Here is a 27,854-nt window from a genome sequence, read left to right on the forward strand (position 1 = left end):
AAAAAATGAAATATCTGACACTTCAATTCTTTTTTACAATCAGATACAGGAAACAAAACCAATGACAACCTTAGACAACCAGACATAACATTTGATGAAAAAAAAATCACAGACAACAGACGTTGAAAATTTTGATTTTTTTGGTGCAATCGTTCATATTGAAAAAAAAATTGCCGCGGGCGCTACTGCGTCCACAAATAAACTAGTATCGACATAAGGAGAGTGAATCCTGAACAAAATATGATCAGAACCCATCGAGATACAGTAAAACCTCCATGAGTCGATATTGAAGGGACCGTCGACTCATGGAAATATCGAGATGTGGAATATAAAATCCTTGGGAAGCTGTTTGAAGGGACCATCATAGTAACCCAGAAAATATTTTTTAATATGGAATAATTTGCTTCCATGAGTCGATATCGAGTCATAGAACATCGACTCTTGGAGGTTTGACTGTATAGAGATATTCGAGATAGGAAGGTTATCGATATGTAGAAAGCCCAAATGTATGTAGATTGAAGGGACTAAGGAAACCATCGACATACGGAGAGATATCGAGATATAGAACATCGAGATGTGGAGAGTCGACTGTAATACAAAGTAGGAAAGGGACGAGTCTGGAATTGAACAAACGACCTCCTGCTTATAAGGCAGAATCAGTAGCCGCTAGACCACCGAGCTCGTCGCTTGACTTGATATGATCCACCTGGGATTTTTTTTGTGCGGCTGAGTTGATGATTATAGAGTTTATTTAGTGGACGGTGAACCCAGTTAGCCTTGCGAGCAAAGGCGTAGGATTGCCAATTTGGAGATGGAGAGTTCGATTCTAGGTCCGGTCTAGGATGTTTTCGGGTTGGAAACTTTCTCGAAACCTTGAGCATAGTGTATCGCTTGTACTTGCCACACAAGATACATACTCATGCAATGGCGGGCATAGAAAAGCTTTCAACTTAAAAAACGGAGGAAATGCTACTAGAATATTAAGTTGAAAAGCAGGCCAAGTCCCAATTGGAATGTAGAGCCATAAAAGAAGAAAAAGAAGAAGAAGCACGCAATGCTTAGCTGCTACATTCGTCGATCCGAGGAGAACATCAAGAACGATCCAAACTCTTTTTGGTCATTTGTTAGAAGTCGGAAGCAGATGGATAAAACGTGTCTGCTACAACGTCACTTGATTCAGCAGATTTGTTCTCGTCCTTCTTTCGGAGCGTGTTAAGCGATCACTTTCGTCTGAAGGGTACTTGAACAGTTTGTCGCGTTATGACCTCAACGTTACGCTATTCAGTTTTTCGACAGATGATGTGCTGAGAATGCTTCAACAGATGGACACCTCTAAAAGCATCGGACTTGATAGACTTTCGGTCCCATTTCCATGCTCTGCAATCATTCCATGTCGGAAGGTACGTTCCCGAGTATGTAATCACTGATTGAATTTTACCCTCAAACGGTACCAATCCACTGCCGCGGATAGATAAGAGAGGAAGGAAGAGATAAATAAAATTGGTAATTGGTAATTGTAATTGATAATAAAAGATAATCCAAAACGATCAAGTGTTCATTGTTATTTATGTTCTGTCAAAAGCGTTCTTTATTTTGTACTAGCCATGAGTGCTAACTTTTTATCAATATTCAATACTGTTTTAGCCACTGTTGCTGTGCGCCATATTCTGGATGTTATTCTAAAGTGCTGCAGCAAACGCGAAGATGAAACCCAAAGCTCGTTTCACAACATTATCGCCGGCATGTTTATTTTACTTTTGAGCTCTGTCGTACTTGCTATAGCCGGCCAAATATATCAGGAGCGAACGCGGGCGTAAGTAGTCAGCGTTATATAAAATACCCAATAGTCATAACCAAAAGCTCCATGTTATACAGGACGGTCATAAGAATGGATTTAACTATAAAACAAGCACCAGCCGTGGAAATAGAGACGATAGAAGCCGAACTATTTGAAGAATAGCCGTTAAGCCTAATTTATATTTCATACAATCTAAAAAGGATCCCCAACTACAAAAATGGATAACTTGCATAAATGTATGGGAACACACTCCAACATTTGATCAAATATCATACATTTCGACATATGTAAGCAAATGTGTGCGAGGTAATTTAGGGAGTAAATGTAAGAATGCTTCAAAAACTTTGAAACGACATTTAATGAAAAACTTTTCACTGTACGGGTTTTGTACTTTCTACGATTTGTTGCGTCCTAAAATCAATAAATTGTGTTTTTGGTGAAAACTTACTATTAGACGTAGTAGGACATAGCAGCATCTAATTCCGCAATTCCTGAACCAAAAGTAAAACAGCGAGCAATCACAAGCATCTGTTCTCTTCGAGATGAAGTCGATCTGCAATTACTGAACCCCGAGCAGGAAAAAATAATTCAATAATAATTCATTTTGTTATTGATACTTTACACTGGTATGAACACTAGTACGCATAAGAGGTGAAATACCAAAGCAATAAGGCCGGAACAAATACTTATTTCTTCTTTTGACCTTTTGATAAGAAAGGGGTGGGAAATAAAAAATAAAGGCACGACTTGATAAAAAAAACACTCACCAGTTAAAGAGTTCTCTACGAAAGTGAACCTTGGAAACTTGAAATGGCATGATATAGAAAATGAGAATTAAAATGTCTCTAGAACGTTATAGCAATTTTTTTGTCAATAAATTTTTAGTTTGTGGGGTTAGAAATTAAACAATCTTAAGCATTAACTGCTTATTCAAAAAAAATATAAAATTCGAGATATCATGTCTATTTTGTGTGGTTTTAAAATTCTAACCCCGTAAACCAAGATTTTTTTGAGAAACGTCCTTAATTTTTGTTTTATAACAAAAATAAACTTCATTTCCTATGCCACACCGTGTGAAACTTCAATGATTCTACTCGATGACAGCTGGTGGTCTTCTCCTCCCCTATGCTCACTTTAGTCATAATCAACGTTGGCTGTTTTATCCCACATTCTGCTACACGCGTTGCTTCCTTAATGCACGCATTTTGTATTGTATTGTTATTTATTGTCAACAGGTGAAATGGTCACCCCAACGACCGTTTACTTAAAACTAAATACCTACATTAGTATTGTCAAGATTAACATAAACACGTCTGAAATTGCATTTATTTGTTTCTCGTGACATATTAAAATTAAACAAAGAATAACATCTATTGAATAGACGAGTGTGTTGATGTCCAGCATGCTAAGCAGTGTTGGGCGGTCGATGTCTGCTTGTAAAAGGTCGCCGATAAAGCAAGCTTTAGCCACATTACGTCTTGGCGCAAGCAAATCGATATTGATAAGCATGCAACGGTTACTATAGCTGGAAAGACGGTTGACTGTATCTCTCCATCTTAAATGTCGTAGAGCAAAGAGGATAAATTTGCGATGGATAGTTTCGATGCTCTGAATTTCGTTATTATAATACGGGAATTATAGGGCCCTCCTTAGCCGTGCGGTAAGACGCGCAGCTACAAAGCAAAACCATGCTGAGGGTGGCTGGGTTCGATTCCCGGTGCCGGTCTAGGCAATTTTCGGATTGGAAATTGTCTCGACTTCCCTGGGCATAAAAGTATCATCGTACTAGCCTCATGATATACGAATGCAAAAATGGTAACCTGGCTAAGAAACCTCGCAGTTAAGGCTCTATAAACCGTAATCAATTTGATGATGAAGATGATTTTGTTCTTATTCGCACTAATACTAATGCAATTTTAGCCAAAATTCAATATTTCACTGCTATTCACCAACTTACCTCTGTCAACGTATATTCATGGTATTTTCATATTAATTTTTCACTCACCTAGCTAATTAATTATTAATTAATTGACTAAAAAGCGCCTAAAGCTGCTTTTTTCCTAGACAAATTTTCGTATACTAATTGTATACACACCAACTCCGAACGATCGAAACACACCCATACACTTATTTTGAACATGCACTCAGTTTTTCACTTGTTCTTTTCTCGCCGTTTTCTTGATTTTATCACAATTTAACATAATTCACTACCTAACTTTCACTTTTGTCTTTGATATTGAACACCAATTTCTGCACTTCATGTCGAAAAACCAACGAAAACTGCTTTAAAAATTTGAAGTGAGAGACAAATTTGACGGCCGTATTGTGAATGTTGCAAAATTCGGAACACCCAAATTCACTACCGCATTAGGTGAAATAGTGCGCTCAAAATCACGGCAAAGCAACTTAGAAATATCAAAACAATACATCGAATATGCTAGTCGACACGCAAACAACTTTATGCATATACAAGAAAAGAATCATCATTTCATCGTTGCCAGATTTATTTAATCAAATAATTATTGCGGTTTGTCGAATTAATCAAATCAACCAAAAAAAAAAGAAAAGATTATGCAAGCTTCTGTTGGCAGGGTGGAGAATGGTTGACATTTAATTTTACAGTACCATTCATCCTACCATGCAGTCAAAAAAAACAAAACCACGGCAGCCGCAGCAGCAGCCACGACCAAGCAGACGACAGCACATACTTTTACTATTTTCTCCCCCCACAATCAATGTTTTCGTAGAATAATTTCTCATCGTATAATCGGGTTTGGTGGCAAATATACATTTCATTCTTCCTTACTCATTTTACAGATTAGAACTAATAAATCAGTATCTGTGGCTAGCACTCTTTCAAGGCTGTGTGCCACAGCCTAATTCAACTCGATTCTGTTCTATTTGGACTGCGCTCAAGAAAGTGTGGATGGATAGCACGAGACTCACGCAGCAGCAAACAAACAGTCTGCGGATGAAGAATAAAAAAGACATAATTTCGTCTTACATTAATTTGGGAAACTGTCTCAGTGTGCTCGGTGCACGAAATTTTACCGGATAAATGTAAATATTCGGAGAATCAAAGTGTTTTACTGTACTTTCACCAACACTGTATGTTGAAAGCCCAGTGGTGTATGAAGAATTTTAAAATAAGTTTCCATATAATAAATATTTCATAAATGCTCAAAAATAAACATTTTGTTGCATCTGGCAACATTATGTAGCAGCTGACAAGCTTTTACCACCCCATTTCCACCCACCTCAAATTTTCGTCACTTTTTCGTGCTAGTTGCCTCACCAATACTAACAAGCAATAACGTCATTAATTTTCAAAACAGAGTTACGGAGTCTTGAGCCTTAAAAACTGTGGAAGTGCTTAATGAACATTAAGCTGCGAGGCGGCTCGGTCCCAGTGTGGGGATGTAATACCAAGAAGAAGAAGAAGAATACGGGAATTAGGAGACCGAGGAATATTCCAATATTGGACGAACAGTCAAAACAATGACTTTAGGCAGTACACATCCCAGCATTTCTTAGCAAATCGGAAAAGAAAACCCAGCTGTGAAGATGCCTTCGAAACAATACATGCTACGTGGTCCTTGATTGTCATTATTTCGTATCGGTCAAAACTCCTAGGTCTTTGACAGTCGATTCTCGTTGAAGCTGTTTATCTGCCAAAGCGTATTCATGCTGGAGAAGAGAGTGTTTGCATCTAAGAGATATGACAGTATTTAGCGATATTGAGCGTCATTCGATTGATGCTCCATCCATCCTGCAAATGATTCAAACTGTTGTTGCAGGAACATTGCCTGCGTGTTGAGGTTGCTTGATAGAATAATACAGTTTCAAGTCGTCGGTGTACGAGAACTTTAGACTTTTCAAAACAAAGTTGACGTCATTCATATGCAGCAGAAACAGAAACGGTCCAAGATGGCTACCCTGTGGAACGCTGGATCGGACCGCAAACGGCGAGGAAATAATTTTCATAAATTGGATTTTAGCTAGATGAGCAGAGCGTTATTTAGCCTAATTTGTCACATTTTGCTATAGCAATCTGGTGATTTAGTCGAATGCAGCAGAAATATCTGTATAGATTGCATCCACCCGATGGCCACTCTTGAAATGTAATACGCGTACCTTGAAGTCAATTTGCCAAGAACAACCAGCAAACCGGAAACAACCCGGATGTCAACGAGTGATTGAATACTGCAGTAAGCGGTCTGACAAGCGACTCCGCGCAACTTTTAATAACAAGCGATGGGATCCCATCTGGGCCGCATCCCATGAAGGATTTTAACTTCTTACTAGCAGCTATTATTGACTGGTATGGAATGGATCTCACAGGATGGCGTAAAGTAGTATGTTTGACATAGTCGAAGCAGCTAGGTTGACGTCGGAATCTCTAAGAGCCGCATCCCAGTCAACTTGAACAAAAAAGGCATTCATCCCGGTAAAATTGACCTTGTAAAAGTCGTATTAAATGACTCGTGGAAGTTATGTAGCGGTTTTATCTTGAGTTGCATCTGGACGGGAGGATGATGTCTGACAATCTTGAGGAGCGGTGATGGAGCCTGCATAACATAACAGCTCTCGCGGAGTTCGTTGCTGACGTAGAGCAGGTCAAGTATTCGGTTGTTCTCATTTCCACATCATTCATTTGGTTCAGTCCAGCTGTGCTATACCCGTCTAGCAGCAAATGAGACGTCTGGCCAGTGATTCGTACAGTACATTTTTGTTGCTATTATCATGTCACATTGTTTGTACCGGACAGAATGTTGCACAACATTCTCTTGTGACAATTATAGTGTTGTAGACACATGCCATTCATGCGGCAATGAATGTATTACCCGCGAGTCGATCGTATCATGTGACAATATTCGTGCCGCCTGTGAATGTATCGCTATCTATTATGATGGTAGTGCAAAATGAATGTTCTGAGCAGTCATAAAAGCTATGATGCTTATAGAAAAAAAAAATAAACAATTTGTTTCGTTTGGCTGCTTTGGGGCCGCACACTTATTACGTAAAGGCTTATGGCGGGTGCGGTATAAACAAAAAATAATTTATAATGAAACAATTTTTCATAGGGGAGGGGGTTCAAACCCCGGAGAGTTCACTTTTGTACTGAGTGTATCGTCATTTTATATCCCGAGTAAGATTTCTCAAAACAATAAATCGTCAAACGATGAGACACTTCTTATTTATTTACACTTTATATACTTTAAAGAACGTTTTTACAGGCTTAAAAATCTTTTAAATAATTTAATATTTCAACTATTCGAGCCAGATTTATTTTTAACCTGTTTTTGATTATCTAAGTTAAATAAAATATGATATTTCTAGATAGGTATATTTCAAAAAAGCACTAAAAACCAATATAATAACAAGAAAAAATAGGCGCGTACCTATAATTGTGTGATAAGTAATCTTATTTTCTTGGTTGAACCACATTTTTTATTTCAAAATTTTGATTTTTATTGTTGAAAACCCAGGTTGGGGAAATTGAGGTAATATGCACCCTCGGGGCAAAACGACCTATTTGCATTTTTGAAGTTTTTCAGCAGTTTTTCCAGAGTATTTACTACAGCGCATGTAGTTCGGATCTCTAACTAGCGATCCAGTAGTAAACATTAATAAAAATATTCCTGGAACATCGCCGAATATGCTAAAAAGTCGTTTTGCCCCGGGGGTGCATATTACCCCAGTTACCCCTAATTCCACTAGCGGTGATGATGCGTCCAAACAATCGATGCATTCCAAATATAATTGCCTACCTTAAGGCGTTTACCGACGCGTCGTCAGCACAAACAGCATACTTCTTGAAAAAATATCAGCATAAACACTTTCAAGGACACATGTTATGGTCATATTTCTAGGATTTTTTTTCAAATGGTCCTAATTGATTTTGAAAAAGATGCACGCCGAAAAAAGCTAATAAATCAATATCGATAATCCGTGAACGTGAGTTTTAAAATAAACGTAAGAAACGGCTCAGCGAAATCGATTTCTAGTGGTTTTTACTCGCGTGAAAGAAAAAAATATTTTGTATAAATTAGCGTAAACCGTTCATCTTTCTTAAATCTTTCACTTGCTGTGAATATGCAAATTGAGTTTTCATAATATTGTAAATATTGTTCATTTCGGGTGGCCAAAACCCGAAAAATAGGAAATTAAACTTATAAATCCCAAAATCCGTAAAGAAAGCACAAAAAGCGAGCTCAGCGTATAATTAACTGTATTATTTTCAAATATTTAGCTCCATTAGTGATGCATTCATCACCTTCAAAATTATATTCCATTCGATTCATTTGTGACACATATTATGTCGCATAGAAAAATGTCACGGTAGCTCATGACTTTTTTTTCTGTCATGCTACAATAATTTGTGTTACATGACCGTCACACATGCAACACGTGACCATCAACAGATTCACAGTTCAAGACAGTACATTTTAATCCACTGCGTCTGGCCGATTAGGGATCTCGAAGCAATTGGGAAGAGAAATCCCGACTTATGGCGCTGCCAATTGATTGTGCTCAAGTTGAAATCACCGAGGGTAATCATTTTGCCCCTTGTTCCTAAATGTGAGACTACCCAGTTAAGCGCAGCGGGGTGACTATCGATCAACTCCGCATCATTGATTCGATCGGGAGGGATGTAAAGAACGCAGATGACGAAAGTCGCATCAGCAGTAGTTACATCGAGGAGGCGAGATTTGAAGCAGAAGCGAACAGCTAACAGAACAACCCCTCCAGTGTTTTTGTTGCTGTTGGAAGATGACCTATCTTGCCGATAAACGCAGTATGATAATAATTCGTCGAAGAGTTGATTTACGGTGGTATTATTGTTCAGTCAGGTTTCGGTGAAGGCATAGCAGCCACCGCTAAGGGTCAAATGATAATTTGGTAGTATATCAAGACATTCCAAAAATCTGGAACCACATGCCTAGGCAGCGGAGGCTCGACTGCGCTGAGAGTAATAGGGGCTTCCTTACAGCCAGTATCGACTATGCGTCCTGGACGAATGTACAGCGGCTTGATGATAAGGTGTAAAGGTTTATTCCGGTGGAGTCATCATAAAATATTGAAAAAGTAAAACGAGAACAAATTCCGCTTAAAAACTTGGCTTTTGCGACAATTCCTCGAAAGGAATTGCCAAGATTCATTTTAATTTGCCCAGCTTGCTAGTCGGCCACGTCGTGGTCCGATAACCGTTATTGCGGAATCTGTTCTCTTCACTTTCAATTTAACAATCGAGCCACAATCACTTTATTCATTCCTCAAAACTATTTCAATTCAAACTATCTCACCACATTTATAAACAAAATTCAGTTGACTCAGCAACTCCAAAGAACGACCGCATTGCGCTGCGAATCAATGATAATCACTAATTTTCCGATCGCATTTACACAATTTCACTTTAACTAATACGTCGGTTCCAGTTGTGCGTATGATACCACTCGCCCCTTTCAGCCTTACCACATGTTGCAAAATTATTTAATTACTCTTAGAATTTCGGGTGTAGTGACAACTACAAGTCCCGACTCATGTTGATCGTTGGTGGTGGGCAGGTACACCGCACGACGGCTACAGCACAGCTAGCTGCGACTGCAAATCAGCCTCTCCATGGTCGATCGTCCCAAAGGCAAACAGCAATCGATGATGGCCAGCGATCCAAATCCATCTTGGGCTTCTGCTGCTGGTGCTACTGCTGCTAGTCGATGTTTGCCGATCGACGGGAACTTTCTGACCTTGATGTGACGAACGCAGGGCTGGTAGCGATCAATGCCGCTCAAAATAGTGACTTTAGTAACCAACTTTGACGAAAAAAGAGACCAAATAGTGACTTTCACTTGCAGAAAAAGTGACCAAATAGAGACTTTCAGACAGTGCTGAGAAAAATAAAAGTACTGAGAAAAATCTCAAATCGCAGTACGATTTGAATCAAGCACGAAATCTTGCGTTATCCGGATCATTTAATTGACTTATCGTACATTTCTTTGGTAAATAAGCGCATGAAAAACTCAAGCGCTGATTTTTCCATTGACATTGCTTTCAGTTGTAGAAAAGTGTCAAAAATGGAATACCATCATGGAATTTAAAGTTAATAACTAGGTAGTGAGTTACAAGTTGTTACACAAAATAATGTTTATAACTGAAACAAATATTTTGAACCGAATTCAGCAGGATTTATTGTTAGTTTCAGGTCATTTTTTGTCTAATAAAGCCTGTCCACGTTATATTTCGGACAGTTCGATAATGCTCAATCGATTTATCGCCATTTCATTAATTTAGACGTGAGCTAAACATGCTGAAAGCAGCACACAAACCGTACACTGCTAAAAATATCTATATAAGATATATGTGTCGCCGTTATAAATTTCTGCAATAGCTTCACCCTAATATAATCGATATAGAGCCACACATAAATTAAATAATTGCTAATTCGAGACCACACATAAAGTTTATTTGGATATATATTTTATAAGTAGTTCGCGTGGAGAATGGTTATGTGTGCGCTGATATACATCATAAGTTAAATCTATGGATTTTTGCCAATAAATATGTGTGGATTTTTAGTAGTGTAGAGATTCAGCTGTCATGTAAATGGATTGTCTCCGTAGTTTGTAAAAATGTTTAAAAATCGCGTTAGAAGATGGGTGTCCGAAATTTAACGTGGACAGGCTTTAGCTTTGTATATGATAAGGACGCATTATATGATAAATAATTAATATTTAATTAATTCCTAGTCATCGAATTATTCCGATTCACAAGGCTAATGTATCTATGGAAGGTTTCTCTGTCTCTAACTAACTTTTAAAAGTTTATTTTTTCAACTACTTCCCCAAATATGCTTTCTACACACTTAACTCATTTCACCGTATTCGGTAAATTTTACCGAAATCTCAACAGCAGAACTGTTCGGTAATTTATTTTACAGATTTTTTGTATTTTTTTCCATTGCTCAACTGTCAAAATCACCGAAAATCAGTTAAATTATTTACCGAACAGTTCTGCTGTTGAGATTTCGGTAAAATTTTACCGAATTCGGCGATTTATTTTAAGTGTGTACTAAAAATTATCTGTGTCGCATTATGAAATCATAAAATATATTATAACAACTCTAAAAGTTACCGTCAGAATTAACAAAACCTTTAAATTTTCTTTTGACTGGGATCTTTAAAGTTTAAGCAATAGTAAATCAGCTGAATATCGAATTAAAAATATCCCTAGAGCGCTTATCCTACAAAAATAGACTCCTTCAGCTTGAAAACAAGCTTCTGCAGCTAAAATTGTTTGTTGGGATGTTATGGATGTTATTTTTGTATGGGTCGATCATTCCATTATTAAGCGAAATTTTACGGCTTCACTTTTTTCCCAGTGACTTCAGCTCGACTGACCCGAAAAAAGTGACCAAGTCACTAAAAAGTGACCCGCTACCAGGCCTGCGAACGGCGGCTCTTTTATAGTGCATAGGTAGAGAAAATGCGCGCTACATTGCTCGGTGGCAACGTTGGAATCGTATGTATTTTTTTATTTACTTGAATGAGGGTGGGCAAAATTGCACTGTTGCTTAAAATTGAAATTTCTTGAAACAAAACTGTTACAAAGGTGCTGAAGTACTGTGTGATGCTTGTAGGCATAACATTCGGTTGGATTTGTTAGAAATCGTGAAACTTTGAGATGGAGACAGAGATGATGGCTGATCAAACTTGCCGAAAGTTGTTGTGCCGAAGATCTCGTCTCCCAACTCACCCGCAGGGCCGGGACGGCTGCTGGTCGCTGGCTGGAATGGCTCGACTGCGTTGAGTGGAATAAAGGCTTACTCAGAGCTGGTGTCAAAAGTGTGTCTCGGTTGAGAACTAGATGAATGCATAGCAGATACTTGACTTTGCTGTGAAGAAATGGTAATTGATTCTTGCAAATGCGGCGATCCTATTCGTTCGATGAAACTCTGAGTCAATTCCCAATATATGTTAGCAGAGATAACAGAAGTTTGGATTGGTGCGAATAATTGCGCTTGGCGCTTAGAATAATTTAAGGCGACCAACCAGCAGAGGTTCGGTGTGGCTGAAATTTGAATCGGCATCAGGCGAAAAATTTTGTCGATAAAAGATGTACTTGCCTTGAATAGCAAGTTGGGAGTCCCCTAATCCTTCTCTAAACTCAGGGCCAGGACGACTATGGTGAACGCTGGCTGCAGTAGGCGCGACTGAGTAATTGGAACTGGGGACTCCCAAAATGCTTTTATCGGTGCGTCCTGGTGAAAAGGTCACGTGCATTGTGGGTGCCGAATTTAGCTCATTGGTTCCGGAGCAAAGGTAGGTGTCGACAACAGCAAGATTCCGCCAACAAAAGAAACCCTGACGATTGGCTTCCACATGTTTTTTGAGCTGATATCATTAAATTCTCGAAATAGAAGACCCATAGGCCATGAATTCGGCCATTTCACGGACTTTGGGGACATTCCAAGTTTGAAAGATATGAGTCAATTCCTTTCTTCACCAGCTGGAACACTTTGACCGAATCATTCATTTTGATGCAGTTCTTCGCCAGTTTCTTAATAGACTCCGATTTGACGTTCGGGTGAATACGAGAAAGTTACAGCCAGAACACAGAACATCGCTGCGGGCTGCGGGGTCTATAATGACTTCAGTCGCAATGTCATTGTTTGTCACTACCTTGGTACCAACAGTGGGTGGTTTAGATGGTAGCAGTCCATCTGTACGAGGTCGTTTCAGACCCAGGATGAAAAGGAGTTGAGTGGACGATTCCTCGTGATAAACGAGCAATTAGCTCGCCTTGTATCCCTTTCTCCTTTGTAGGTTCCGCGTGGGCAAACTCCTGACGCTGAGTGATCGAATTGATCGCGTCTCCAAACGAAAAGACAATGGTTTTGAACCGAGCACACTTTATCGATTTCACACATTCGTCACACATCCAGAATAGGTTCCGACTGGTCAGAAGCACGTTTACGAGGTTTTTTATTCATTCAGCTTTGGGTTTGAGCCTGTCGCAGAAGTGCGTTTTTCAGTTGTATAGCCCTTTTACATCTCTTCATCTCTCGTAATAATAATGTGAATATAATGATCACTTAAGTCATAATCAACGTTGGCTGTCTTACCCCATATCTTGTCCCACTTTCCCCTATAAGCCATAAAAATTCACGATAAACGATAAAAGGCTAGGTGTAAATGTTCTTACACCTAATTTTCACTGTAAATAATAGATATGATGTCTTCATTCTTTATTGTTGTTGCATCAACAAGCTACATTTAGCCCCAATGTCTAATGTGAAGATTCGATATAACAAGTATTATAGGGGTCGCACACTTATTACGTAAGCATTTTGTTCTGGGTTTTTCGACCCCCCCATGAAAGATTTTTCCCATACAAATGATTTTTTATTTATATGGTGCGTAAGAAAACAACAGACCCCTCCCCCCCAGTGTCCTTACGTAATATGTGTACGCCCCAATATGTGACTCATAGTCTGACAGCACATAAAAAAAGTCGACAATTTTACATATGAAATTCGTGTGGCATTTGTAACTCAGCTAAAAAATTTAAGCTTCAATTAAATTTTCGGCAAAATGGGTCATTCCGCGACATAGAATTCCACGAAATGTACAATGTACATTCCGCGATATAATTTTTTGTCATACAACCTATCATTCGTTATCGTTATTCGTTATCTGTTATCGAGATCGTCGTTCCTGCTCGGGCACGTAATTGTATCCAAAAATTAATCATATATCCAATGCATAATTTCCAACAGCTATACGATTTTAAACGGATATTATAATGACAATAACAAATAAATTTCATTGTGAAATCACCAAAGAACAAAAACAAAAATGCAATGACATGACTCACCTGGAATCGTTTGAAATCGTCCTGTTGCTTCTCAACTTTGATTTCCAGCCCTGGTTTTTCCTCGTCCAGCACAATCTCATTCGAGTACAGCTTCTGTCGGTCCAAACTAATCTTCTTGATTTCGATCGGTCGAATAGCTGCAATAGCGCGTGTGAAAATAGCATTCTCGGCACGTTTCAGCACCTCGTTTGTCACTTTACCGGAATGTTCCTCTGATTTTAAGATGATACCGTGCTCCTCCAAGGACGGTTTACGATCCGAGCTGGAAATTACAGCACCATCTTCTTCCATTTCCCACTTTGAAAGCTCAGGTATTCCAATGAATTTCGGCGGAGACATGTGCTCACCTTCTTCTAGTTCAGCTTCGAAGTCCAAATTAGCATGGAGATCTAAAATCGAATCGGACCGCTTGATGTCTTCTGGTGCTTGTTCTTCCGAACCTACCCCCGTGCTGTTCACCAGATCAACATCCTCTTCGCCAAGGTGTCCCTCTAGAACCGACTTCTCTAATTGATCTTCTTCATATTTATCGGGAATATCCGAATACAGATCACTGTGATCGTGGCTGGATTCAATCTGTGGAGGATGCAGTTCATGCTCTTGGTCGTGACTGCTGGAAGGTTCTTCGCGGTAGGAAGCTTCTTCTCCCTCGGATATAGATTTACTAATATTCTGCAATCGATCTGGTATGACAAGAGTATCTTCAAATTCATGACCAACATATTCTTGAGTAGTGTCAACCTCCGGTTGCCGCCTATCATTAGAAAACAATGTCTCCTCGTCGAAACTTTGATGTGGGGCATGTTTCGGTGTAGCTGGTTGCAGTGAGCTATCAGCTTCTTCTTTTTCGACGGTTTTTCTCTCCTTTTTACTTTCTTTCGATCGCCTCTCTTTATCTTTTTCCTTTCGCTCTTTCTTGTGTTTTTTCTTCTCTGCTTCCTTTTCTTTTTTCCTCTTCTTCTTCTCTTTATCTTTTTTCTTATCCTTCTTATTATCTTCCTCGCTTGAATCTCGTTGCTTTCGTTTGGCTTCTTTCTCTCGCTCCTTTTCTCGTTCTTTCTCTCTTTCTCGTTCACGCTCTCGTTCCTTTTCCAATAATCGTTTGGCTTCACTGCGTTTCTTATCTTTGTCTTTGTCATGTTCGTTTCGCTTAGAAGGCTTTTCTTTCTCATGACGTTCAGGCGTTTTCGACCTGACCCGTCGTTCCTCCTTACGATGATGATCAGAATTCTCTTCACGAATCTTCTTTTTACTCTCTTTTTCCTTGGAGTGCGATCGAGTGGTATGCTCATGTCGATCGTCATAAATAACCGGTGTATGAGCTCGTTCGTGGTCCCGGCTTTTTGGGGTATTGTGGTAATCATAAATGCTCTCTTCCGGTGCTTTGACCACTGGAGCTGTTGTGGCAGGAGCTCTGTATTCGGTTTCTTGTTTACCAGACCAATTATCCTGTTCTTCGAAACCTGGTGGGGGAGGTTCCGAGTTGACTTGAGGTGGCGGTTGTTGAACTGGAACCTGCTGCGGTGGCTGTTCGTAGTAGGCCATTGCATCCGGTTTCCCAGGATGTCCAATGTAAGCACGGGGAGCTTCCCGCGGAGGATACCTGATAGAAAGCAGAAAAATAAATAGAAAAAATATAAGCAAAAAAGAAGATGTTAGAACAAGAGGGCTATGTATAGGATGAAAAATGGGAAAAGGGTGAAAATGAGAAAGGGTGTGAGATGAACTTAAATTCAGTAGTGTTTCATATCTTGCGCAGAATTCTTCACAGCCTAACAGCTGAACTTAGTTGTAGTCTTATTAGAGCAAATATTCATCATCATTACCTTAATTCATCGATAAGCATCCATCAATACTGAACTGGCAGGAAACGAGCTGTATTTCGAAGTGTAGCGAGTATTTTTAAAACAATTTTATTTATTACCAGTTTGCAATGTTATTCTTACCCCATGATTATTCTGATTATTTTGATGATTATTCTAAGTTGTTCCAATAATTAATTAAAAGCATTAACAATCGAATACCTTGGAACGCTGTGCACCACTGTTTCTCTATTTATTATAAACAAAAAATCTCATTCGCATAATCAGGGCCTATGTCCAATCACTATACACTAAACGCATATATCTACAAAATAACCCTGGTCGATAGCAATCTATGTATTGCACGGAATATGACACCTCCAGAGAGTAACTTTTTCATGGAAGGAAGGATACACAAGAAAGGCAACAAGTTAAAGTGTGAGAACTTTTGAGTGATGGCCTACAAAGTTATATAGCTCGTGGGAAGTTATCAAGCTGGCTTTATCGACGGACGTTTCGGCCGTCTACGTTTGATCCTTGCTAACGGCTGATACCAATGTAAGCCGTGAAATACGAAGGCGCGTCATCTGTGTAAGTATCATGTACAGAACACCCATAAAACTGGTGCTCTTCTACGGACATGAAACTTAGACCATGCTCGAGGAGGATGTGCAAGCTCTCAGAGTTTTGGCAGGCTGCAAAAGGTGCACGGTGTAAAAAAAATGGATTATTATCGAAGTTTCATGTACCTCTGATTTTTTTTCACAGAAAGTTAGGCAAGGTCATAAGAAATGAGGTGCGGGGTGATTTAAAATATTTTATCGGCGATTTTTATTGTTTTCGTCTCTAACATACCGTACAAAAAGTCAATTGATAACCCAACAAAGGATCTATTTTTGTAATTTACCCCTCAAAATTGATTATGTACACATTTGTAGCCTTTTACGTTTTTCGTATCTATATAGATAACCTATCTTGACACGGGTATAAAGTTTTGAAAAACATTTTTAAAGTTCAAGCGTTCCCAAAGTATTTTTAGTGTTATTTTGTATGTTTTGAAATCTTTGCTGAAACAATAATCTATCTCTGGCATCAATATTGTTCTCTGATGAATATTGTTTTTGCAATTCTATCTTGACATGACATGACCTACACGCTGAAGTGCGCTGTATTTTATGAGATTTAGAATGTTTTCTCCTATGAGGATGGGTTTTGCTTGTAATTCATGCGTATGAGCCACATGCCTTTTTTTGCCTTTCCCTGAGTATTGTACGCAACATCTTCCGCTAGAAAAATCTGAAAGTATCCTAGACTGCTTTTAACGTTTCAGGTCCGTAATTGCCCACCCGAAGAATTGGGGAATTAGAAAAAGCGAATTTCATTTCCATCTAAATTCTTTTTCTTAACATGTATTGTACGAGACCTAACTTAGGCCTAAAACTGGTTATGTACGCCAGAAGTAACCTTGCTTAAAGCAGACATTCTTCATAGGAAACGTCATTACCAGTGTTCACAGCATTGTTAGTGTTTGTCAACATTTCAAAAGTAATATTTTGTTTCTACATCTTCAAACACATCCCCTTTACTTTCTTAGCACAAACAACACTAAGCTTATCTCTGTCTCTGCATGTAACCATGTACTTCATCTTGGCAGAGCTTATGCATATGCTCCTAGGTTTTGCAGATGAAAGCAGCTCTTTAGGAAACGATCGCAGAGTAGTGGTAGAGACTTTTGTCTCACTGAAGATTGAGATGGTGGGAAAGGACATATCCATTCACACTACCAGTATCAAGATGAATACACAGCTAGGTGTTGCAATGTGCTTAGTTTGTGGAAGAGAGGAAGGCGGGGGTGAAAAATTCATTTTCAGTGCAAAACGACAACAAACCGGCTGGCTCTCCCATACTAAAATCCAAGATGGCTGAAACGTGAATTTGGCAGATTGGAACACCTAGTGGTGTATTCATCTTGACCAGTATGAAGTACATTGTTACGGATAGAAATAGAAATAAGAGGATGTACAGGAGATGATTGAAGGCGTTGAAGAAATAGTTCACCTTGGAATGCTTGTGAAATGGGATAATGATCCTTAGTATCATCGTTGTACTTATGTATAATGGTTTCATAGCACACCTGAGAAGTAAATCGTTATCTTCAAAAACATTATAAAACCATTATTATTACTTGGGTGCAAACACGGTTTTTATAGCTTACCAGCTTACTGCTCATAAAATTATGAATGACTCACACAAATATGGAATCAACCAAATGTGAGACAGTTTTGCATGTAGAACAATATAGCTTCCGTAACATGCAACCGGTAATGGGTGTTTGCTCTTTAATTGCCTATTTCGGACATGAAGCGTGGTAATTATAAGAAGCAGGCCAGTAAGGTTTTGGGGTTTTCAAGCAAATTGGGCTGGGAACTACATTCGGTAAGGTTGTTGTACATTGTATGTACCCCACAAATGATGAGACACTGCATCTAGAGGAAAATATGAACCCTTTAAAATATGGCAGACTGACAATGGGCTGGTCTCATAGTGCGAATGTCGGAAAAAAGAAATGTGAATACAACATTCAAAAGAGAATCATATTTGGACTGGAAAAAGATGATAATTGTTTAAAAAAATTGAAAATAACGCAAAAATAAAAAATAAAATAATAAAATAATAAAACATAGGAAGGCTTGAATTTCAAAAAATTGCCGATGAAATATTTTAAAACACCCCGTATTTTATTTCTAATGACCTTGCCTAACTTTCTGTGAAAAAAATCAGAGGTACATGAAACTTCGATAATAATCCATTTTTTTACACCGTGCGGTGTGTGGCGGCGAAGAATGAACCACGAGCTCACCCACTCTGTTGCGAACCCAGTATTCAAAAGGTGGACGAGCTGAAAGGATACAATGGGCAGGGCATGTTGCAAGAATGTCGGACGGCAATCTTACGAAGATGATGTTGGCCTCCGATCCGGCAGGTATAAGAAGGTGGGGAACGCAGTGGGCTAGATGTGCTGACCAGGTACAAAACGATTCGGCAAGCGTGGGCCGCAACAGAGATTGGAGAGATGTGGCTTCGAACCATGTACACAGTGGCACCAAATTGATAATTCAGTGTCATCTGTTTATATGTAAGCTAAATAAACGAATCATGAAGTCGAACAACTGTCATTTTTATTATTTCTCGCATGCTGCACGCGGCAAAGCTGAAATTAAAGGATGACAGTTGTGCGTTGCTTCCGTAGTGAGTGGTGTAACCTTGAAAACACGTGTAAATTTAAATTTGGTTTCCGGGAGACATGATCCTTAAATCTATTGTTAAATACACTGAACCCAAACATCATTATCTTTACACAGACAAAATCTTAAAGTAGATGTGTCATTCACGTTGTATTTAAAAGGCATTCTCCCTTATCCATATGATGAAAACTAGTGAATGCACTGCCCGCGAACTGTGAATATCATCCTCTTTCTAGATGTTTTTATCATGGTTCCAAAATGCGGCGTCATATAAATTCTGTCACCTTCTACTGCATCTAAATATCCTTTAATAATGGAAAGAAAAGTCGAATCCTCACGCCCTAAGGCAATAGACCTTCGTGATGATGTAATTTGCTGATGCTTTTGCATGCAGCATGCCATAGTTTTGGGGAAATCTGCCATTCGTCTTAGAAAGCTGTTCTAATTGTTGGTAAGAAATCGGTTTTAGTGCAAAACTGGAAAATTGAAGTAGGAAGAAAAAGTGACAACATAACTAGAAACTATTTTATTTCTACAGAATCGGAGAATTAGGGCCGATGTCCACGTAGCGGTTTTTTACGCTGCGTGCACGCCGCGTTCACGCAAGGTACCCAGCATCAAATATTTTTTATTTATTTACAGGCTTCGACTACGTTGTTCATCGTACAGACTAAAAAACTTAAGAACTAATACGCGACTTGAACATCCGTTTACTTAAATTAAAATCATACAAATGACTGATATAACATTAAAACATTCACAACAAACGTCAAACGGATTTTTTTGCCCATACAATGTAGCAGGGCGTCGAAAAAAGTCTGCTCTCCTTAATGTTCTTTCGGGGGCATTAAAACGGAGTTTCGCCAAGAGATAAGGACAGTCGATGTTGTTCTGCAGAAGGTCGAATACGAAGAGCCTCTGAAGAAGCATTCTCCTATTCCTCAATGTAGGAAGACTCACGAGTTCACACCGGTGCTCATATGTAGGCAGCTCACGTCTATTACTCCAGGGAAGCCTTCGTAGCGCAAATCTGATGAAAGCTTTCTGAACATGTTCGATTCTAGCTATTTGCGTTGCGTGATACGGTGCCCATACGACTACCTCCAGAATACTGCGAACCAGCGATGTATACAACGTCACGTCACGTAAACGTGTGTACGTGAACGTCACGTAAACGTGTGCACGACTGCATTTGATGCTGGGTATTCCGTGTATAGTAGCAAATCGAAAATTTGTTTTCAATAAAATGAAATATCTGCAGTTATCAGACGTCGCAACTCATTTTTGATTAGTGCGCATGATAGTACATCTATGCGTGCATGATGCGCACTACTAATGAAATATTTCAAATTGTCGCGACTCGCCGCGCAGCGCGAGTGCTCAATCGCGCGGTCCGGTTTGGTGGCGGCCCGACAATACCTTGCGTGGACGCGGCGTGCACGCAGCTTGAAAAAACACTACGTGGGCATCGGCCCTTAGACGATCATAATTATGCCGCAGGAATGAAATTTATCCGTCGGTTGAACGGAATGCTTATTATCGATGAAATCGAGCAAGCTAATTGTAACCTGTTTTGAAACAAATATATAGCAGAGAAGCGATAAGGGAAAATCAATAAAGTACGTCACGCAAAAATTGGTGATTTTCATCTCACCCTCCCCTCTTTGTCACACTTTTTATATTAAACCTCCAATTTTTTTGTATGGATCGTCACGCTGCTACAAAGGTATCCCTAAAGGAATATCTGAAAAAAATTGCAAAGAAATTTCCAAAGGAATTCTCAAAAAAAAAAAATCCAAAAGGATTTTCCAAACAAATTTCAAAATAGGGTTTATTAGCCCATTCCAGGCCTAACATGCGTACGACTGCACAATTTAAATCAGCGGATCTCAACCTTTTTCTTGAGAGGTACCCCTTCAAACTTATGCTTTCATTGAGGTACCCCCTGTTTTATTTTCGCTGTAAATGAAAATAAGCGTTTTTCATAAGATATATAAAAAACAAACCACAAAACTAAAAAAATGTCTGAAGTTTTCATTTCGTGAAACTTTCTGATTCAAATTGATTTTATACGTCAAGCTTCCCACAAGACCTTTGGATGCTTCCGAGCCTCTAGGAAGAAAGCTTCCAAGCCTCTTGGACCTAGTATAATGACTTACGAGTCTCTTGATAGGGAGTTTACGAGTCTCCGACAGATCATTAAGGCTTCCGAGCGTATTAAAAGTAGGCTTCGCTGCATCTTGAAAGAAAGCTTCTGAGCATCTTGAAAAGTCTTCCAAGCCTCTTGGAAGGCGGCTTCCGAGCCTCTTGGAAGGAGGCTTCCGAGCCTCTTGGAAGGAGACTTCCGAGCCTCTTGGAAGGAGGCTTCCGAGCCTCTTGGAAGGAGGCTTCCGAGCCTCTTGGAAGGAGGCTTCCGAGCCTCTTGGAAGGAGGCTTCCGAGCCTCTTGAAAGGAGGCTTCCGAGCCTCTTGAAAGGAGGCTTGAGCCTCTTGAAGGGGGCTTGGAGCCTCTTGAAAGGGGGCTTCTGAGCCTCTTGGAAGGAGGCTTCCGAGCCTCTTGGAAGGAGGCTTCCGAGCCTCTTGAAAGGAGGCTTCCAAGCCTCTTGAAAGGGGGCTTCCGAGTCTCTTGAAAGGAGGCTTCCGAGCCTCTTGAAAGGTGGAAAGGTTCCGATCGTGGATATGTAGAAGAAAATGCAAAACCAGCCGATCTAATGGCGAAAGAGAACGTGAACAAAAAGAGAGTCTCTCTTTTGCACATACGACCTATTCTCAAAGCAATCTAGAAATATACACGTTCAACGAATCATAAACCTACGGCTTCCAAACAGTATAAATCATTAGTTTTCTGTGCAGTGAGCGAGCCGGGAAAAAAATTTCAAAGGGTTCCTAGAGAAATGTTTGAAAGAATTTTCAAAGAAATTTTCGAAGTAACCAAATCAGATTGTTCTGACAATGGATCTGTTAAGAGCATACCCGATTCGTCGAGCATAGAGTTTCCATCCTGGGACATCCCAGGACGAAAAAATTCCGGGATTTAGGAAAATTCGGGATTTCCCGATTCCCGGGATACTATTTTTGAAATCCCGAAAATCCCGGGACATTTTTTTTACCTTAGGCTTACTAATTGTGTTATGCTCACAATTTTGATTTGCATTGAACGCCCATCGCCAAGGGAAACTCTCTCACAAAGAAAACACAAGACTAGAGTTTGCATTACCCTATGGCGGTCTACTGACTGATACTTCTGCCAGCAACTGCAGCGCTCTTATATTTAAACAACAAGTATATACAATATATCGCTAGCTTAAAAAAGAAGCAGATACATCTAACTGGTATATAGTTCCTGGTTATCTTCCGTCTACAACGATAAGTTGCACACTATACATATTTCAGCATTTCTCTACACATATATATGAAATATTTTGTAAATTTACATTCATTTTGATGCACATATTTAAAGCATAAAAAAGAACGCAAAAACAAAAGTTTTAATTTCAAATCCAAATTGATTTAAATCATTGATTGATGTGAAAATAGTTTTAATAAATCAAATAAAGTTTATATTTGCTTCTCTATTTTTTTTTATTTTGCGATTCTATTTTACACGATTCATTTGTGCACGCCTCGTTAATCTTCTCGGCCCTCCTAACACCGAGCTAGTCATCCTGAGCTCTTTGTCCCCTATGTTTATGTTTTTGTCTGAGTTCCTTCATGACTTCTGCTGACCAGCAGACCTGACCAGACTTCTGCTGAATGTTTTGGATTAAAGTTCTTCTTAGACTTTTCCTAACCTGCCTCGATAAATTCGGTACGACGCTACCCATGATTAACGCAGCCAATTCATGATCCCACGGCGCCACGCGACTTATACAACCGATTTGCGATTACGCAAAAAATTAGTTACTTAATTAATTGGTCTTTCATAAAGTCTTTAGGACTAGTTTATCGACACTAAGTTGTAGATCTGGAACCATTCCTGGGCCTATAACCTGTTAATGAATAGGAGGAGCTGTAACTGCTGGTATAAGTATCAGTGAGTAACCTGCAATGGAGTATCCCTATACTTTCTGGCCTTTCTAAAATATGAACTTTACACCTTAACTCCAAAACAAAAAAAAATGTTTTAAAAAACATTGTACGGCTTGCCGAGTTGAATAAATACTACGAGTGCTGAAAAAATCGAGTTTTGAAAATGGGTTTAAATATGAAAAATCTGTACCAAAATGATACAATTTTATTTACTTCACATTATCAATCTTGCAAAACAATCATGTTGCTGCAGCAAACAAACAGATTCAATGTTAAGCCATAAAGCCATAAAGCGATAGATAAACCTGCCTTTGGATAATTTGATGTCATGCCTATGACATATTTAATTTATTACGTGCCACAGAGAATACACTATTTGAACACTCACCCAAACCAATTAAGCTACATGCGATCATGCAACTATTGCAGGGTTGTTACGGAGATCCTGAAATATTTTCCGCGCCAAATCCGCGCCGACTAAAATCAAATCCGCGCCATTTCCGCGCGACATGAAAATCCATTCCGTGCCAAATCCGCGCGACCCAAAACTAAATTCCAAGCAAATACACCTTAAATATCAATTTTGGTTACCACAATTTACTGAACGTCTTCTTTTCGAGTTCGTTTTTATAATATTACTGATTTTAAATATATTTTTTAACTTCAACGTTACACATGTTAGTACAGCAGTCAATATAACAACCCTTCTAGATGGTCCTTTTCACCACTAGTAGTACTGAGGCTAAGAGAACAAGAACCTAACAGCCAATACTATTTTAATAAGCACCGCATTTTAGATGAGATGAATTTTTTGGCATGTACCGTTATTATCTGTGTGTCAGGAATGTTCATACCAGATTTGAACATAATTGATTATAGATAAACTAGATAGATAAATAAGAATCTGACAAAACAGTAATTTCTTCTGAATAAATAAATTATGCAATTTTGTTGTAATTATTGATCATAAGACAGACTTGCGTACAGATTAAGGAATTAGACCAGACAACTTCGTTTTATTAACAAAATTTCTGTATATCAATTATTTGAATTCGTATCAAGAAACAAATAATACAAAATCTAACGTAGTTGCTCAAGCTCCGCTGATTTGCAACTCAGAATGCTGAGTTTGAATCGTAAGTTCATTCGAAAGTTTCAACAGAAATTTCTTCAAAATTTTTGTAGAATAATTTGCGTAAACTCCAGTGAACATTAGTTCGGAATTTGTGCGTAAGGTCCTCTTTTAATTCTTGTGATAGATAAACTCTCTACAAGCTCATGCAGTAAAATCCGGCAATTGACATTTTTAGTTACAATTTATCCGCAATTATTCGGTAGGAATGCCTGTGTCGTTTTTTACTACAATTTCAGCTAAAATCTCGGAGAAAATTTGCGAAAACTCCTGCAGAAATATATTATACATGCGCAGTTTCATCCCAGAAATTCCTGTGGTAAATCATCCGACAATTCTCGCGGAAATTATCCTGGATGTGTTGGCAGAAATCCAACTGCTCTTGGAATGTCTGCAAAAGCCTCTCCAAAATTGTCTGCGGATTATTTTCCGAGAACATCTGCGGAAATGTCTCCGGGTATTCTTGCAAAAGTTTCCCCGGCAATTTATGCGGAAATTCATTTTTCATAAATTCAAGTAAATTTTTCATCTTCCAAAACAACATGCGGGAAATTTTCAGAGACTACATGTGGAAACCTTCAATTAATTCCCGTGGAAATCGCTTTGAAAATTCTTGCAGAAATTGATTCCCGCGAAAAACAAATTCGAAAAACCTTTCGTTTAATTCAAGGCGCGTTTCTCAGGATTTTTTAAAGAAATCATTTTGATCATTGCTACAGAAACTTCGAAAGGAATCGCAACGTGAATTCTTGCGAGAATTTCTCTGCGAATCTCTGCAAAAACTCTTCTGGAAATATATTACAAATTTTCTCCTTCAATTCCTGTGGAAATCGTTTTGGAAATATCTGCAAACATTATGTGGCGAATGCTTGTGGATAATCTTTCGTAAATTCAAGGCGACATTCCGGCAAATTGTTTTTACAGTAATTCGTGGTAATTCCTTTGATCAGCGCTCCAATAATTTCCGTGGAAACTCCCCCAAAATATTTCTAAAAAGTTTCGCAAAAAATGCTCCTGGAAAAATTGCGGTTTTTTTTTTCAAAACACCTTTTTAAATTCACATTTTAATGTTTGAACGAATTTTATTTAAATGAGGCACCTTAATAAAATCAAAAATCATTTTTGTGTATACTATTGTTGTGTAACCCTTATTCGTTATAGATGAATGCTAAAAAATAAAAAAAGTTTCGAAAAATGACATATGAAATATCATGCTTGTGGTGCATCGAAAAAGGAATAATTAATCAGATATGACAAATATCTCGGAATTACGACGAAGTTGTCGGAATAAATAATGGGTGTTCATGCCCTTCAACAGACATGTTTTGTATGCGTCATGTTTCAGAATGATTTAAAAACGACAACAAATGACGCCCCTTAACATTTGTTTAATCAATGCTCAAGGGGGTAATGATGGAATTCAAACAGGACTAGTTAATATCCGAAAAACAATGTAAGTAATCAACTACGAACGCAAATTTTGTTCTCGAAAACATTTGCTAACGAGAATAAAACCCATCTAGATAGACATAAAACTAATTTTCAAATAAACGTCCTTAGATCTAGAATTTTATTTGTTCAATTTTTACCTAAAACTAAATCCGCGCCAAATCCGCGCGAAGTCCTAAAATCGTTATGTAAATCCGCGCCAAATCCGCGAAAACCGCGAAATCCGCGAAAATCGCGAAATCCGCGTAGTCGTAACAACCCTGCTATTGTTCTAATATTGGTTTTCCATTATAAATGAGTGCTATAACCCATTTGAGTTGCATAATGCTCATTAAAGCACCCATGTCGTTGGTATGGAAAAGCAGGTAGGCCGTTTTATTATGATTAGGAATTACAAAACAAAAGTTTTTGATTATAGATCAATAGTTACTTGATTGTTTACAATATTTTCACTATTTTTTCTCAAAATAAAAAGTTACGTTTACGTAATTTATGAACGGCCCCACAGCTGAATTCTAAACCTTTTCCACTGCCGAGGGGCAGTAACGAACAATGGAAACAAGGATGTTATTGATCATTTAGTAATTTGCGTTCGATCATTTAAGGCTCAAATTACCGTCATCCAGTCATTGACGAAAAAGACAGCCACGTGCTCGTACCATTCCTCAGTAATAAATCCACCCACCGAGGAGAAAAAGCAGTCTCCAGCTGGATGGGGGAAATATTTTTGTTTCAAAACTACATCATCCAATAGCGAAGACATAACTATATCATCAACATTAACCATTTTTAGCATAATTTTTCGAATAAAAGTCGCAAACGCCAAACAACATTTTTGAGTTGTGATTTTTGTTATCATTTAGAATATGTTACTGCTACTAGTGCTATAGCTCAGTTTTAGTGAAATTCATACAACGAACTGTTCGGCAGAGTTGTAGATAAATCTTTGCACTAGTAGTCCACCATACAACACATTTTGAAATTTAGCCTCTGGAGTGATTGAGAAACTACTAAATGATCGAAAGCAGATTACTAAATGATTGATTTCATCCTTGGTTATCGAATGGCGGACATTTAGAGGTCTCAGCATTGACTCTGGTCACTACCGGTCGGAAACTTATTACGTAGCATTTTTCTGGGTTTTCGACTCCCCTCCCCCCTGTAAGATTTTTCCCATACAAATAATTTTTTATTTATATGGCGCGTAAGAAATCAAAAGTGCTTACGTAATATGTGTACGGCCCCTTGTTGCATACGCTGGCGCATTTGATTTGAAGTTTGTATCACAGACAAACAGACGTAACACTAGAGAAATTTTCATCGACCATGACTTCAACGACCAATTTAAATTTGATCGATTGCGCGTTTCACAACTAGAGGCGCTGACGTTGTAATACTTCGAGTTAGACATTTCACTCCAGCGCCTTCTGGTGACAATGTCATACGAAACATTGTTTCGTGCAACATGCTCGCAAGATGGTGGTAGAGGAGTTGGGCGATGGATTTTTCTGAAAAATGTTCAAACTGTTACGTATGTTTGTCTGTGTTTGTATGGTGGTTTTAGCCAAAATGCATAGGAAACACCTACGTCACTCTTTCTTTCAGGAAATTGGTTCGGTACAGAGTAATAATCGAAATTTTTTGGTGAAGTCTATCTTTCTTCACTTATCAGCTCAATTCCAGACACTGTATATTTTATGCACATTTTACAAATTGATAAATTATCTGAAATCTGAACACGTTTCAAATGAGTAAAGTAATTTATCACATATAGAACTGAATCGTGATCCGTGATGCCCTTTCAACGGTAAACATCAACATGGTGTCGCCGTTAGAAATAACAATCCAAGTCTTAAAGTCGCCAATATTGAACTTCACTCCAATGATCTCGAGTCGTTCTACGTCACTCCTTTTGCGCCGGAGCAAAGTGAAGATGATGTAAAATCCTACGTTTCTAATATTTCGAACGCACACCCCTCACAGATTAAAGTAACAAAATTGGATGCTCGTGGAAAAAGCCTTGCTGATCTTTCGTTTGTGTCATTCAAAATAACTGTTTACAAGAGCTACTCCAACACAGTGAGCGATAACTGGTACTGGCCCGACGGGATCACAGTTAGAGCATTTGAATCGAATCAGAAAAATGGCTCTGCAGTACGCCTTCCGAACAACTCGTGAAGCACTATCTCCAATAGCAGCATAATAGTTCACAATTCGTTACAAAGCATTCATCATCACCCAAGACGCACTACATCAAGCGCTTTGGAAGCCCCCCAGCACAGTCGAGAGCAACCTGCCAGCGCTCAACAGCCGTCCTGGTCCTGTGCTTGGGTCAGGCATGCGTCATCAGGCAAGTATTCTCCAAGCTTGAACATTGTCAGCTTTGTAAACATTTCTTCCAACCTCAGAATTGAGGCTCTCTACCCGATATGTGCAACAGGGCGCACCGAATCTATTCCCTTGGAACCCCTAAAACCACCCTACAAATTTCGGAGACGAGCCAGCCTCAGGCTGAAAGTCTCCCTC

General features: G+C 38.9%; 1 protein-coding gene across 5 annotated transcripts in view; it reads right to left on the bottom strand.

The window, feature by feature from the left end:
* Nucleotides 1–27,854, bottom strand: part of LOC134224424 (E3 ubiquitin-protein ligase RBBP6) — a 78,719-nt gene that overhangs the window by 2,571 nt on the left and 48,294 nt on the right. For all 5 annotated transcript variants that reach the window (XM_062703768.1, XM_062703767.1, XM_062703765.1 and 2 more), the window contains one exon: nt 13,673–15,275. In XM_062703768.1, coding sequence (XP_062559752.1) covers nt 13,673–15,275 — 1,603 coding nt within the window. The remainder of the gene's footprint in view (nt 1–13,672; nt 15,276–27,854) is intronic.

The sequence above is a fragment of the Armigeres subalbatus genome, chromosome 3, assembly GCF_024139115.2.
Source record: "Armigeres subalbatus isolate Guangzhou_Male chromosome 3, GZ_Asu_2, whole genome shotgun sequence".
NCBI lineage: Eukaryota > Metazoa > Arthropoda > Insecta > Diptera > Culicidae > Armigeres > Armigeres subalbatus.